The following is a 14463-nucleotide window of genomic DNA, read 5'->3' as shown; positions in this document are numbered from 1 at the left end:
ACTCCACCTCTTCAAGCTTGACGTGAGCAATGATTTTCGATGTCTTTGCATATTTCCAAGTTGAGACCTCCGCAATCTGCGCTGATGTTTTGATCAACCGATTGATGACAAATCCCAGACCCATAAGAATCCAAATCACCTTCCCAATTATTAGAAGAATCCTAAAAATAAAATTTTCATCCATGGATGAGAACCAAAATCCTAGAAAATTGGGAAAAACCCACAAAATTGGGACAGACTCTCACAGATGGAGAGAACAAAACAAAACAAACAATTATTCATCCGTGGATCTAGTAATATCTGTTTTTTTTTTTTTTTGGACAAGTTTGAATATAGTAATATCTCCCCACTCTAGGTTTTCTCCTTGAGAAGGTTTTTTTGGTTCCCTCTAGGGTTTTCCCTTGGGAGGGTTTTCTAGCCTCAATTGCTAGATTGTTTCTGCTTTTTTTTGAAGGTTTTCCTTCACTCTTCTCCTTTTTTCTCTTCTTTTCCATCTCTTTTCTTCTGATCTCAATTGTAAATTTTTATAGGGGTTTCCATCGGTGGTAAGCCCCAAAAAACTTTTTATTTGCTTTCAATAAATGGATCCCATCTTTATGATATGGTTTATTCAATTAGGCTTTTTTTTTTGTTTGTTTGTTCGTGTACTAAAGATTGAAGATTTAGGGTTTCATCGTCTCCGAAAGTATCTAGAAGGCCATATGAGGTTCTTCACCCAAACAACTACTCATCCGTGGATCTCAAGCCGAATTAATGCTAACTCACAGATTGTATTGCTTCAAATAAAGTTTTTTATTAAGGCGATCGTTAATCGAATTTACGATGTAACTAAATCTAAGGTGATTTGTACTTGTATTGGAATTTTAGATTTCCTAGGAATTGTTTGTAAGTGCCGTTTGGCTATCTTTCATTAATGAAACCCTTTTTTTTCTCGTTAAAAAAAAAAAAAAAATCTCCCCACTCTATTGACATACAATAAAGATTGAATTTCGATTATTTTTTTGGGGCATATCAAGAAGATTAAAGATTAAGTTTAATGGTATAATCCTTCAAATAAATAAATAAATAAATAAATAAAAATGATTACATGTAAAAATTTAACAATCAAGACCTTGTAATACAAATTTATCAAAATTTAAAAATCAAGACCCTGTATTACAATTTAAAACAATATAGGGCGTGTTCGGCAAAATATAGCTGTGAAGGTAGCTGTTAGCTGTGTAGGTAGCTTTTAGTTGTGTAGGTAGCTTTTAGCTGTGAACAAGATGTAGCTGTGAAAATAGATAATTGAGGTATGAGTGTTCGGTAAAGTAGCGGTTGACTAGCTGTTACATATAAAAATCAATATTTTACATTTAAAACTATAGATTAAATTTTCAACAGGTACCTCAAAAGTTACCTTTACTTTCATAAGCTAACATTTCTAGCTTTTCATAAAAATTACCTCCATCACTAAAAGCTACCCTAACCACTACTATGCCAAATAGTCACACTTTTTGTTAAGTAGTGGTTCGACCAAGTCGAACCACTAAAAGCTACTCAAACACTAGCGCCGAACACGCGATAAATGAGAATTTTGACAAAGAATCTTGTAAATAAAATATAATTTCACCTTCTCCCCGAGCATTTAATAACACGATGATCGTAATAAAAAAAGAACATCGAGTGCACTTTCAAATATAACAATCCTCTGACTAATATGTTTTTGCAATGTCAAAAGCCATAAAGATTGAATTTCTTGCTACCATCTTTGTCTGAGATACTTCATTACTTTCCTAACGAAAATTATCTACGGTACCAAGTTTGTAAAGATTCTTCATTATTTTCCTCATGACAATGTAAAATCATCCCATGCAATTATAAATTGGAGCATTTGTGCCAAGATCACCTACTTGATGAAATACTAGTCAAAGTTCGTACTTTCGAGTTGTGACTAAATCATATCATTAATCCAATAGTTTAGAGAGTAAGGAATAACTCAAGTGGTTAAAGCTTCTCTCCCAAATCCCAATTTCAGGTGATCCTAGAATTGACTTTCATCACTTGATGTTGTGGCTCTCTATACACCAAAAAAATTAATCCAATAGTTTAAATTAGGTGTATCTACTTGGGACTTGTTAGAGTTTGGGCTGTAGGTTTTGGTCTTATGGGCCATAGTACTACTAGTCTATTAGTAACGTTTCTGCAACAGAGAATTAGGCAATAAGCACATACAATGAAATAAATTTCAATTATATGAGATAAATTTCAGTTTAGTCACCTTAGTTGTTCATAAAGGGCTGATTAACAATAGGATAAATGAAAAGAGTTTGCTTAAAGAGCAAATATTTCGCTAAGGTCATCCAAGATTATCATATCATTCCCACTCTATAGTTGAAGGAGGCTTCGATGTTATGTCTAGAGTAACTCGGTTCACTCCTCGAACATTGTTGGTAATTTTACGAGACACCTGATCAAGGAATTCTGAATCAAAACGATACCTGAAAATATTAAGCAACACCCATTAGTCAGTCGATATAAAGGCAATTGACTTACATCATGAATAGTAGCCTGAATCTACAAAAACAAAACGGTAAGATCAAGGACTATTTGATGTAGGTCAAATGACTCAAACTTCAACCTAAAGCTGATAAGATCTTGACAATGGTTCATTTTTGCCACTGAATTGGAGGACTAAGGCCAAATTGTACGTTGTCAGTGTCGTGAACATTACATAACCACAACGAAACATCTAAAATCTGCTGTTTATTGTACAAGTAGGAGCAATTTCTTTATGCAGGAGGTTATTCCAACAAACCAAAGTTCTTCAGGAAAATAATGGTCCTTTTCACACGTACACAACATTCAATAAGCTGTTCAATCAAGCATATTAATGAATTTGAGGACAAGAAGTTCCAGGAATGGTAGCAAATGTCAGAATTGTGTCCATGAGTGTTTTTTTCTAGAAACACAAAGAAGTTTACAGGATTTAAAACATGCAAAATGAACGATAGATGTTCAGTACTTACCAGTCTGCTGTCATCCCATCTTGACTTGTAACAGCTCGCAGGCTTACAACATGAGAATGCGTTCTTTGATCACCTTGAACTCCTACTGAAAGAATGCCCAAGAAAACAGCAAAAGCTTGCCAAATTTCATCATAAAGTCCAGCATCTTTGATTGATTGAATAAAAATCTCATCAACCTGAAGAGCAGAACATTTTATATCAACCTAGGTACATTACACAAATTTAAACCATGAAAGGGATTATCTGCTCACCTGTCTAAGAATTTCCAAATGATTTCCTTCTGTGACATCACCAAGTACACGCACAGCAAGTCCAGGTCCTGGAAATGGATGACGCTTCAAAAAGCCCTCGGGGATATTCAAGATCTTCCCCAATGCACGCACCTTCAAAGAAAACACGAAAAATAAAAAAAAATTATGATGTGAATTGGAAGAGAACACTATACTTCTCATATCAAGGGGTATAAACACAAACCTCGTCCTTGAATAAAAGCTTTAGAGGTTCAATGAGCTTCAGCTTCATGTCCTTTGGAAGTCCACCAACATTATGATGACTTTTAATGGTATGGGAGTGATTTCTTCCACTTCCTGGAGGGGGGCAGGATTCAATGACATCTGGATATAAAGTTCCTTGTACTAAGTAAACAGGTTTATTCCCCAATTTTTTCTCTAGCTCCTGGGCAAATTCATCAAAAATACAGATGAATTCTTTTCCAATTATCTTTCTTTTGGTCTCAGGGTCTGCAACGCCCTTCAATTTGCTAAGAAACTGCTCTGATGCATCAACACAAGTGACAGGGAGATGAAGGTGTTCCTCAAAGGTATCCATCACACGTTCTCTCTCTTTGTACCTACAAAAACATTATACAAACTACGATCAAGGCCTAAAAAGAATGCTGCTAAAATATATGGTGCCAGGATATATAACCTAATTCTAATTAGCCTTGTAACAGAAATTAGTGAAAAATCTCACCTTAACAAGCCATTGTCTACAAAAATACAATGAAGCCTGTCTCCTATCGCCTTATGAACAAGAGTAGCAGCGACAGTAGAATCCACACCACCAGATAAAGCACAAATGACATGATCATCAGCACCTACAGTTTCCTTGATAACTTTAATTTCTTCATTCAATACATCCTCCATATTCCAGTCTGCACTTACTCCACAAACATCAAAAAGAAAATACCGCAATGTCTTCATCCCTTGAGTCGAATGTGTAACCTATAGTATGTTCAACAACCTTGTTACTTACGACCAGACACTTGACAACACTAAACCCCAGAAAACTTTTTTTTTTTTTTTTAAAAAAACACCCATTGATCAGCAAGTTAAGAACTCCCATTCACAGCTACCAAAAACTTAATTTGCTAGCAGCACCTCATTTCCTCCATTCAATACATTAATCAAACATTTTCTCTAACCAAACCCAAAATCGGGCCAATGCAATTGCTTTTACAATGTCACATCATACAACTATACATGTATAAGAAACTCAGCACAAACTATCAAAATCATTCTTCAAGTCATATTCCCCATTGAACTTTTTTACATACTACAGTACAATTAACTGAAATACATACAAAAGTTGCCAATCATACTTTTAACACAGAGCATCTCACTACAGAGCAAAAGGGCAAAACAAGATATAAAATTACACCTTTGCATGATAAATCAAATTCACTTAATCATCAACAGCTTTATAACAAAGATCAATTAAATCAATTAATTAACAACAAATAATCAATTATACATTAAATTCAATTTTTTAATCAAATATACCTCAGGATGATATTGAAGACCATAAAATTTTCTAGAGGGATTCTCAATAGCAGCAACAGCACCTTGCTGACTGACTGCAACAACCTTAAACCCATCAGGAAGTTTTGAAACCTCGTCGCCGTGACTCATCCAAACATCCTGCTTATCCCCCTTAATCCTACTCCCAAAAAACGTACTATTCTCAGAAATCACCTCAATGTTCATCTTTCCATATTCTTGTCTATCACCAACCTTAACCAAACCCCCAAGTTCCTGCACAATCAACTGTAATCCATAACAGATACCCAGAACATGAACGCCATTGGTTTCGACATAATCGACGAACCCGTCACAGAAAACCGGCGCGTCAGGCGCGTGAACACTGTGGGGGCCACCGGAGAGGATGATTACACGTGGGTTTAAGTCGGTGATGGATTTGAGAGGGGAGGTGCCGGAGATGCAGAGAGAGAAAACGGAAAGTGACCGGATTCTTCGGGTGATGAGGTGGGTGTATTGGGACCCGAAATCCAAGATTAAAACTAAGTCAGATTTTACTTTCTGAGCATCCATAATTGATTATTTGGAGATTGAAGAGGAAAAATGGGGATTGAGAGGAGAGAGAAGAGAGGGTTTAAGAAGGGAAGAAGGCGGGGGTTTGGAGGAAATGAAAGGAAAGATGAGATTTTAGGGTTTTAGAAAGTGATGGCGGGAACCCCGGGTTCACGGGGTCCATTGGTACTTGGAAAACGGCAAGGAAATGAACTGCTACTTCCAAATTTCCTATTCATATTATTGTACGTATTTGCAACAATGTATAATTATTGCAAATAATATAAAATGAAAATAGTACATTATCTTTTTTTTTTTTTTTGAAATCAAAGAAAAGAAATAAAATAAATAAAAAATTGTTAGTTTACATGTATTATTATTTTTACAAAAAAAAAAAAAAAAAAAAAGTACAGAGGGAAAAGAAAGTTGGTTCAAAATCAGAGTATCGGACTAGACCGTTTTGAATTAAATTAGTACTCCTTTCGTTTCAATAATAATCGCAATAATTTAATCGACCTACATGTCAATGCTCATCTTTGATTATTAATATTTGTAATTTTATATTATTAAGATATATAAAATGTTAATATAATGAAAAAAAAATCTAAATGATAATATTGGTAAAAAAAATATAGTCAAAATATATAAATACTGCAAAAAAAATTAAATTGTTTCGATTATTTTAAAACAGAGGGAGTATTTTATTTTTTGGAACGAAACAAATTAGATTGGTACTAGAAACACTATTTGGTGTATAAGTTGACCCAAATATCAATTTGGTTCTATTTGGTCAGCCTGTTGCATGCTTTAATCTTTTTATAAGTATGATTCTTTATTAGAAAACACAGTAAAACATACTCAATAAACATTAAAATTACGGGTTTTTTTTTTTTTTTTTAATAACTACCTTGATAGGTTAAAATTCCGTACAAATTAATTCGACTTAATTTAATGAGTAGATGAGTAAATGGAGAAATAGGTAAAACTTCACTTTTAAAGTGTCCTTAGTAGGGATTTGATTGATTGAATCACAAGTTGAAACAAATGTACAATGTTTACATCATGACTCACGAGGCTAAGCTTAGCTTAATTTAATGTAATTTTTTCCCTGAGATTATCTATTAATCATAGGTGCATCAACCTCGACTAATTATTCTAATTTCCTTACATTATTGCTACTACTATTTTCTGTTACTACACTGATAGAATAATTAGGCAATAGGCATAGTTTAAGTATATATTACCAACCCCATAAACAAATTTGACAATATGTTAGAACTTGAAGCATTTTGTGGGTTTTATTGAATTGGATTTAATTTTGCTTAATTTTCCGGAATACCTGGAGAGTATACATTATTGGGCAGCTCAAGGATGATGCTTTAGAGAAATTTATGCAGAATTTGCTGCGGATTATTAATTTGATGGTATAATTCTACTATAGTCTATTAGTCTTTCCTTCTGCATTTTTTATTCATGGTTTGCTTCATATAAATTTGTACTTGGGTTTGCTAATGTAATTATATAGCACATTAGTTACTTTGTGTGTTATTTAATTTGTTGCTTTTATGAATATGTTGTTTGGTGAATGCGATTGGGAATCAAATTGAATGACTCATTTAGAACAAAAGAAATCATCTAGGCATGTGTGTGGACCGTGTGGCAGTAAAAACTTTGGAGATTAAACTTTAGAAGAACCAACTGTGTTAGCATATATATAGACACCTTTTTTTTTTTTTTTTTTTTTTTTTTTTTTTTTTTTTTAGAAATAGACACCTTTTGGTCTTACTGCTATAATTTGCTAATTGCAATGTATGATGGTATAAATTAGGATCAATATGTGTTATTAAAGTTGGTATCTTTGGGATGAACTAAAGTGGATCTTATGTAGTTTTATGGTAGTTCTTGTAGCAGATTATTTCCCTGGGGGGTAATGGTGTTCTTCCTATCTAGAATGCGGTGTGTGTGTTCTGGAGGCTTGAACACAGCCTCGTCTGTCAAACCAGCAGATTGAACAAGGCAATGTTTTTCCTGATACGCGTGTATGATGATGGATGTAAACATATTCTTTTGAACTTTCTAAATGACTTATTCTAGATTTTGTATCTCGATTTAGGAGTTAACCAGCTATCCTGCTCAATGTTTGCGTGTGGGAAATGTAAATGTAAATGATTTTTATTAACTATGATTGCTACCTTCTAATGTCCCTTTAAGGGCAAAACTAGTTTTTATACTAAGATTAATGAAGTCCTTGATGTGCTCTATCCCACTTTTGCTCAATATTATCTCTTTAATGCCATTTTTAAATGTAGAATCACCAAGTTTGCCATGCTTGAAGTGTTCAGCTGCCTTCTTTTCCCCCCATTTTAAAAGCCATAATGGCGGCTTTTTAGTCCCTTGACACGCTAAATTTGAAACGGCCAAACCATTCAAGATCAAATCCAATATATGTCACTTTCAGTTGATGACTAAGCATGATGTACGCGGCGAGGCGTGCAACTCTATGTCAGATTGTCAACTGCAGGAAAGAGGGGATTTTGAGTGGTAGCTAGTATATCTTATAAAAAGCTATATTATCAAAGCCTCAGTTCAGAATAACCCTCATTTGAACTGTTGAGACATTTGAGTCTCAAAGTATATGTTTTTTGGTTTATCTTGTTGTAAATACATTGTTAACTAACTATCAATTTGTTGTTTATCTTGAGTTTTGGTCATATACCTGCAACCGCATTCTTGATTGCCTCCTGCAATTATTCTTGTTATCCTTTGAATATCAGTTCATAAAAGATGACGAGTATTGATATTGAGAGTCAGCATACTAATCCTCCAAAGGGCACAGACAGAGAACAAAAGAGTGAAAAGGTGCCATTGTTGCAAGATCATCCTTTGATTATAACAAAGGATGATGCTAATACAGCTTCATATTTAAGTGGAGTCTTTAATTTGTCATGCACTATTGTTGGTGCGGGTATTATGAGCTTACCAGCTGCCATGAAAGTACTTGGTATCATCCCAGGGGTTCTTCTCATTTTAGTATCAGGATTTTTGACAAAGTACTCCGTTGAGATATTGCTTCGCTATAGCGAAAAAGAAGGATCATATACCTATGGGCAGCTCATGTATGATGCTTTTGGAAGGATTGGAGAGATATTTTTCCAAATTAGTGTAATCATCAACAATACTGGCATTACCATAATCTATTTGATAATAATTGGTATAAGCCCATTGTCCTTGGCCTTAAGCAATTTCTTTGTTCCATAATATAACTTCATAGTTGCTGTACATAGGTGCAAGATGCCTGTCTATAAGTTGTCTGATATCTTTTCATGTTTGAATTTGTAAGCGGATGTGATTTCTGGGTCAACTACAAGTGGTATCCACCATTCTGGTATTTTAGAAGAGTGGTTCGGAGAACAATGGTGGACAGGCCGTGCCTTTGTGCTGATTTTTCTGACTGCTTTTGTATTGGTTCCTACAGCATGGATTAAGCGTATGGGTTAGTGATTTTTTGGAATTTTGTTATAAATTTTTGTTGCAATACTCTCTTATCTACTCAATGTCATCATCTGGTATGTACAACGAAGCTTTTGGTCATTGATGCATTTACATGCTTTTTCTATGGCTGCAGAGGCTCTACAATACACTTCAGCAATTGCAGTTGGGTTGGCGGTGCTCTTCATTCTTATTGTTGTAGAAATCACATGCTACAAGCTGACAATGGGAACAATAAAACAACCATCACTCTTTCCTCGCATAAATGATTTTGCATCCTTTTGGAATCTATTCACTACAGTTCCTGTGCTTGTTTGTGCATATCTTTGCCACTATAATGGTAAAATCTTACATCTTCTTTGGTGTCAATTTTGCACATTCAAAAGTTATTTGTTATGCTGATGCATCCTCTGGAATTCAGTGGCCATTACCCAATAGATCCTAGTCCCCTCAATAAAAGTGGATATTATAAGATGCTAACTTGTTTGACAATGGCCCGTTGAAGAAATAAATTCTGAGCTTAGTTCTAATGATCTAAGAATCACTTTTATTTGTTTGATGTATTTTCATGCATGTCCATTTACCCTTGAAAATGAGGCTAAATTCATGTAATACCCATTTTTATACTGAAATTCTGTGTGTGGCTCCTTTTGTAGTGCATACAATACGGAATGAGCTACAAGATCCGTCTCAGATGCCTGGGGTGGTGAAGTCTTCTCTTTCTGTATGCAGTACAATCTACATAATGACAGGGTTATTTGGATTTCTTCTCTTTGGAGATTCGACTGCTTCTGACGTGCTCTCCAACTTCGACTCTGATCTTGGTATCCCATATAGCTCAGTCTTAAATGCTATGGTCCGTCTCAGCTATGCAGCCCACATTGTTCTTGTATTTCCAGTTGTCTTCTATGCTCTCAGGCTTAACTTTTATGGCCTTGTATACAACTCAGCCATTCCACTGACTTCAGATACTCGAAAATCTGCATTTGCCATTATCACACTGATTTTAATAATCGTCATCCTGCTGGGAGCTATTTTTATTCCCAGTATTTGGGTAGCTTTTCAGTTTACTGGGGCAACAGCTGGAGCCTTGATCTTGTTCATATTTCCCTCTTCTATTGTTCTGAGGTTTGTAATCTTTGTATGTTTTATTATGTTAGTATATATGTGTTGCTTGATCTAAATTAAACACAAGTATATTCACCTCATTTGGAATAATGATGCTAGCTAAGTCTGAACTTTTTCGAAGATTACTAGTGAAATTTTTTCACTGATGGCAATTTTGGAAATTTTTCAAAAGTTTGCTCCTAATGTGCAGCAAAATTGGTTGATTTTATTAGAAAAGTCGTTTATTTATTTATTCTGTTTTTCCCAAGAGTTTTATAAGGAAATTGAATGATCATTGTGGAACGATTTGTAGGCAATAATACAGTATAAATTATGAACACATCATAAATTTGATTATTGCCATTGATCTATATCCATTTGTTTGTCTATTTCCAGGGATCATCTCGGAATCTCAACTAGGAGAGACAAGATTATTTCCTGGGGTTTGATCATTCTTGCTGTATTTTCGGATCTGGTGGCTATATACAGCAATGCAGTTTCCTTACTTTGAAATGTTTGTTTCCTTTTAGTTCTATTTGATTTGTGCTACTCCTCAAAATGGTGCTTTGCCTTATTTCAATTTTTAATAGGAAATGGGAAAACCTGCAGTTGGGGGGGGGGGGGGGGGGGGGGGGGTTGTTGCTTCGCCATATCTGTAGCATTTGCTCCAGTGGGTTAAAACTCCAATAACTGTATTGTGTGTATGTAGCAGAAAAGTGTTCAGAATACTGTCAAGATGTTCGTTACTGGTAATTATTTTTCTAACTGTAAACGATTGTATTGTCTCTCTCCCTTTTTTACTTTTCTCCCGTGTGTCATTTTTTGTATGTATCTAAGTAAGGTCTTGGGAGGGTTACCTTGGGTACTTAAAAACTGTAGTGCCAGCATGAGAAGTAATCAAAGGTGTTGACACAAGGCCTGTTCTTCCTTTAATTCTCAACGTGCTAACTATGCTGTAGTGCCGGCAGGAGAAGCAATAAAAGATGTTGACAATATTTTTCCCTGCTATTGTATTCTGTCTTCATCTTTTTTTTTTTTTTCTTTTTCCTACCAATTCCATATATATTCATGATTTAACAAGCAACTAAATTCATTCCGAGTATATTTTAGCTTCTCTCTTTGCTGATCTTGACATTCATGTTAGGAGATTAATATACATTTTCTTCTGATTCTGACTGTTAGCACGCATATTTCAGAAGTTAGAACTGATTTTTTCATACATATTCTTGGTTTTTATAATCCTAGACTTTCATTAACTTAGTTCTAAATTTTGTATCTTCATAAGCAACAGGATGACTTTTGTTCAGGACATTGAAAGTAGTTTTGAAAAGGGTAACTCGATTGTCTTAAAAGATGAAAAAGTTCCGTTATTGGCTCACAAGAGAGCCTCTTTTGGTAGTTCTGTTTTTAATTTGTCATGCACCATTGTGGGTGCTGGAATCATGAGCTTACCTGCTGCTATCAAAGTATTAGGTGTTATTCCTGGTGTTATTTTGATTATAATTGGTGGATTTTTGACTGAGGCCTCAATTGAGTTCTTGATTCGGTTCAGTGATGCATCTTGTTCATTTTCTTATTCTTCTGTCATGGAAGATGCATTTGGTAAAATTGGTAAGTTCTTAGTGCAGCTTTGTGTTGTAATCAACAATATCGGCACTTGCATCATTTACTTGATCATAATCGGTAAGATTAACCACAAAGTATGTTTCGTTAATGAAATTATAGGATTATAGCATGTCTGAGTCTGATCACTTGTTTGGTTAATGTCTTAATTAAGAGGATGTGCTCTCTGGATCAACTACTTCAAGTGGGGTTCATCACCCAGGTGTACTAGAAGATGAGTTTGGACAACAATGGTGGACAGGACGTGCATTTGTGCTGTTCGTCCTAACCCTATTTGCATTCATGCCTTTGATATGGTGTAAGCGTATAGGTGAGTAATGTCTTGTTCTTACAAAATCAACCATAGAAATTTAAGTTGAATTTAGCAATAAACCTTTCTAGTAACTATATTTATGATGCCTTATGACCAATTTACCATGAGATTGATGAAGTAAATTGAAGATTGGCAGATTGCATTATTATTCTTTGTTATGATGGTTGCAGATTCATTAAGATACACTTCAGCTGTAGCAGTTGCACTTGCAGTTCTCTTTATAGTCGTCGTCATTGCAATCACAGCTTTCAAGCTAGTAAAGGGAACTATACAAGAGCCTGCATGGTTTCCACTTATTCAGAGCTTTGAATCATTTTGGAATCTCTTCACTGCTGTACCTGTTCTTGTTTGTGCATACCTTTGCCACTTCAATGGTAAGAAAATCTGATCTCATCAACATAACAGCTTCACTCGGAATTATTAATTTGATATCAAATGACGCTTAGTCATTCCCAATTGTTATATATAACATTTAAGTACTTGCTTTTGTCTAGCTCTTTTAACTGAGAGGACAGTATTCTCAATTTAATTATTGATCTATTATACCAGTACCAACTTTTAATGTCTTAAAATTGCATACTTGTTGAAATTTGAATTGGCAAAATGATCCTCTGATATTTAGATATCTATCTTTGCAGTTCATCCGATACAAAATGAACTGAAAGATCCATGCCAGATGCAAGCAGTAGTTAGGACTTCCCTTTCACTCTCTGGAATAGTGTACCTTCTAACAGGCTTATTTGGGTTCTTGCTCTTTGCAAACTCCACTGCTTCCGATATTTTGTCCAACTTTGACACTGACCTTGGCGTTCCCTACAGCTCGTTGCTGAACAACATTGTCCGTGTTAGCTATGCGTGTCATATCATACTTGTTTTCCCTGTTATCTTCTATTCCCTAAGACTAAATTTTGATGGCCTAATGTTTCGTCATGCAAGGCCCCTGGCGACAGGTAATTGGAGATTCGCGTTTGTCACGTTGATATTGATGTCTGTGATCTTGTATGGAGCTATATTCATTCCTAGTATCTGGCAGGCCTTGGAATTTACTGGAGCCTCTTCTGGATCTTTGCTCCTATTTATATTTCCTGCTTCCATTGTCCTCAAGTACGTGATCTTCTTTATGTTGACGATGTTTTCGATTATAAATAATTTATCATGTAACTCTGATTTTGATGGTCAAGACCTGTGATAAGCTGCTAAGTATCCTTACCTTTTCCTCTCAAGTTTTTCATGCCTGGACACAGAAGGTGATTTTAAAGAATTTGTGGAGCATATATTGAAGAGCCTCGGCTTTTAGTGCATTACCAACCAGGATTACAAGTAACAAGGCACTGGTTCATCCTGATTAGTCTAACGATCCCTGTGCATGTGGCATTACCATAACAATCTCTAATAATTATTTCATAATGAAAGAAAGATCATTGAACCTCGGGTGACCCTCATGGAATTTGCTTCTCTTTTGCCGTTTCAGGGACCGTCATGGAATAGCAATGACGAAGGACACAATCTTAGCATTCTTCTTGATCCTTGTTGCTGTGTTAGCGGATGTGATTGCCATTTACAGCAACGTGAGATCTTTGATCCCAAAGCCTACATGATAATCATGCCTAGTCCTGAATCAACATAGTGTTTTGTCATAGAAAAAACGGGCATTCGATTATATCTGCCAGAGTTCACAATCTACAATAGGATCATTCGATTATATCTGCCAGAGTTCACAATCTACAATAGGATCATTTACAGCAACGTGAGATCTTTGACTGATGTAAGAAAAATTGATGGCAACACACAATTTTGAATATACCATTGAAGTATTGAACTATACTGCACATAGCTACTTCAGAAAGTGCATATCTATGAAACTACTATTTAAACTTCTCGAAGTTGAACAAAGTTAAATGTATGAGATGTCACTCACGTATTCCAAACAACTCAATTTAGTTTAGTTCCTAAATTAATCTCTTGTAATCCCACCATTCAATTGTTCGTATACTCTGTAGTTAATGAGGATTAAATAATCCCACCATTCAATTGTTCGTATACTCTGTAGTTAATGAGGATTAAATATAGAAACTCTAGTTAGAGTGGTTACCTTACTTTGTAATCTCTCACACAAGCTAGCACATCGTGTATTCATGTGTGTGACAAGTATGACAACCGTATAGATCTCATACACCGATATAGTCAATAGTTTACATGTAAGATCATATGCACTAATGTTGTAATACCTACATGTTCTCATCGTGAACTGGGGCACCACCATATAGATCTCATTCACCGATACATATTCAATGGATTACATCTTAGATCATATGCACTAATGCAGTAATACACCTACATGTTCACATCGTGAACTCGGGAGTGCACCGGTTGGACAATGTACACTGATAAAAACTATTTGCATGTGGCTTACCATCCATCCATCATCCAACCACGGCAACCACTATCCATCCACCCCACACAGGCACACGTGACAGTATGAAAGTAATGACACTAATTGATAATTAAAAAAAAAAAAAAAAAATCCTTAACATCCTAGAAAACTTCCAATTGGAGGCCCATGCTTGTGTTGTAACTGATATTTTGAGTATTGAATAAATGCCTCTATACATCC

The 14463-nt window shown here is 35.2% G+C and overlaps 3 protein-coding genes across 3 annotated transcripts; 2 read left to right on the top strand and 1 right to left on the bottom strand.

The window, feature by feature from the left end:
- Positions 1–2211: 2211 nt before the first annotated feature.
- LOC145591326 (uncharacterized) lies at positions 2212–5422 on the bottom strand. The gene is made up of 6 exons (XM_081647756.1): positions 4790–5422; positions 3981–4231; positions 3483–3858; positions 3260–3391; positions 3009–3184; positions 2212–2480 (listed from the first exon to the last, which is right to left on the bottom strand). The coding sequence occupies exons 1-6, from the start codon at positions 5336–5338 to the stop codon at positions 2357–2359; spliced, it is 1608 nt and encodes a 535-aa protein (XP_081503882.1). The 5' UTR covers positions 5339–5422; the 3' UTR covers positions 2212–2356.
- A 2679-nt stretch (positions 5423–8101) lies between these two features.
- On the top strand, positions 8102–10511 carry LOC145593180 (amino acid transporter AVT6B-like). Its single transcript, XM_081649687.1, has 5 exons — positions 8102–8528; positions 8658–8810; positions 8943–9146; positions 9463–9934; positions 10310–10511. The coding sequence occupies exons 1-5, from the start codon at positions 8102–8104 to the stop codon at positions 10422–10424; spliced, it is 1371 nt and encodes a 456-aa protein (XP_081505813.1). The 3' UTR covers positions 10425–10511.
- Positions 10512–11205: 694 nt separating this feature from the next.
- LOC145591662 (amino acid transporter AVT6A-like) lies at positions 11206–13447 on the top strand. The gene is made up of 5 exons (XM_081648173.1): positions 11206–11596; positions 11691–11846; positions 12020–12223; positions 12488–12953; positions 13321–13447. Exons 1-5 carry the CDS (start codon positions 11206–11208, stop codon positions 13445–13447), a joined length of 1344 nt encoding a protein of 447 aa, XP_081504299.1.
- Positions 13448–14463: the final 1016 nt, after the last annotated feature.

Source organism: Chenopodium album, chromosome 18, assembly GCF_948465745.1.
Source record: "Chenopodium album chromosome 18, dcCheAlbu1.1, whole genome shotgun sequence".
Lineage (NCBI taxonomy): Eukaryota > Viridiplantae > Streptophyta > Magnoliopsida > Caryophyllales > Amaranthaceae > Chenopodium > Chenopodium album.
The sequence above is the reverse complement of the archived record's forward strand: the minus strand, read 5'-3'. Positions and strand labels throughout refer to the sequence as shown.

Excerpts from the sequence above, each read along its gene's own strand:
- LOC145591326 (XM_081647756.1), bottom strand. The coding sequence starts at position 5,338 with ATGGATGCTCAGAAAGTAAAATCTGACTTAGTTTTAATCTTGGATTTC. Across the intron at positions 4,232-4,789 it reads GTCTTCAATATCATCCTGAG|GTTACACATTCGACTCAAGG; the intron begins GTATATTTGATT and ends AACATACTATAG. Across the intron at positions 3,185-3,259 it reads ATTTGGAAATTCTTAGACAG|GTTGATGAGATTTTTATTCA; the intron begins GTGAGCAGATAA and ends TCTGCTCTTCAG.
- LOC145593180 (XM_081649687.1), top strand. The coding sequence starts at position 8,102 with ATGACGAGTATTGATATTGAGAGTCAGCATACTAATCCTCCAAAGGGC. Across the intron at positions 8,811-8,942 it reads AGCATGGATTAAGCGTATGG|AGGCTCTACAATACACTTCA; the intron begins GTTAGTGATTTT and ends CTATGGCTGCAG. Across the intron at positions 9,147-9,462 it reads ATATCTTTGCCACTATAATG|TGCATACAATACGGAATGAG; the intron begins GTAAAATCTTAC and ends CTCCTTTTGTAG.
- LOC145591662 (XM_081648173.1), top strand. The coding sequence starts at position 11,206 with ATGACTTTTGTTCAGGACATTGAAAGTAGTTTTGAAAAGGGTAACTCG. Across the intron at positions 11,597-11,690 it reads CATTTACTTGATCATAATCG|AGGATGTGCTCTCTGGATCA; the intron begins GTAAGATTAACC and ends GTCTTAATTAAG. Across the intron at positions 12,224-12,487 it reads ATACCTTTGCCACTTCAATG|TTCATCCGATACAAAATGAA; the intron begins GTAAGAAAATCT and ends CTATCTTTGCAG.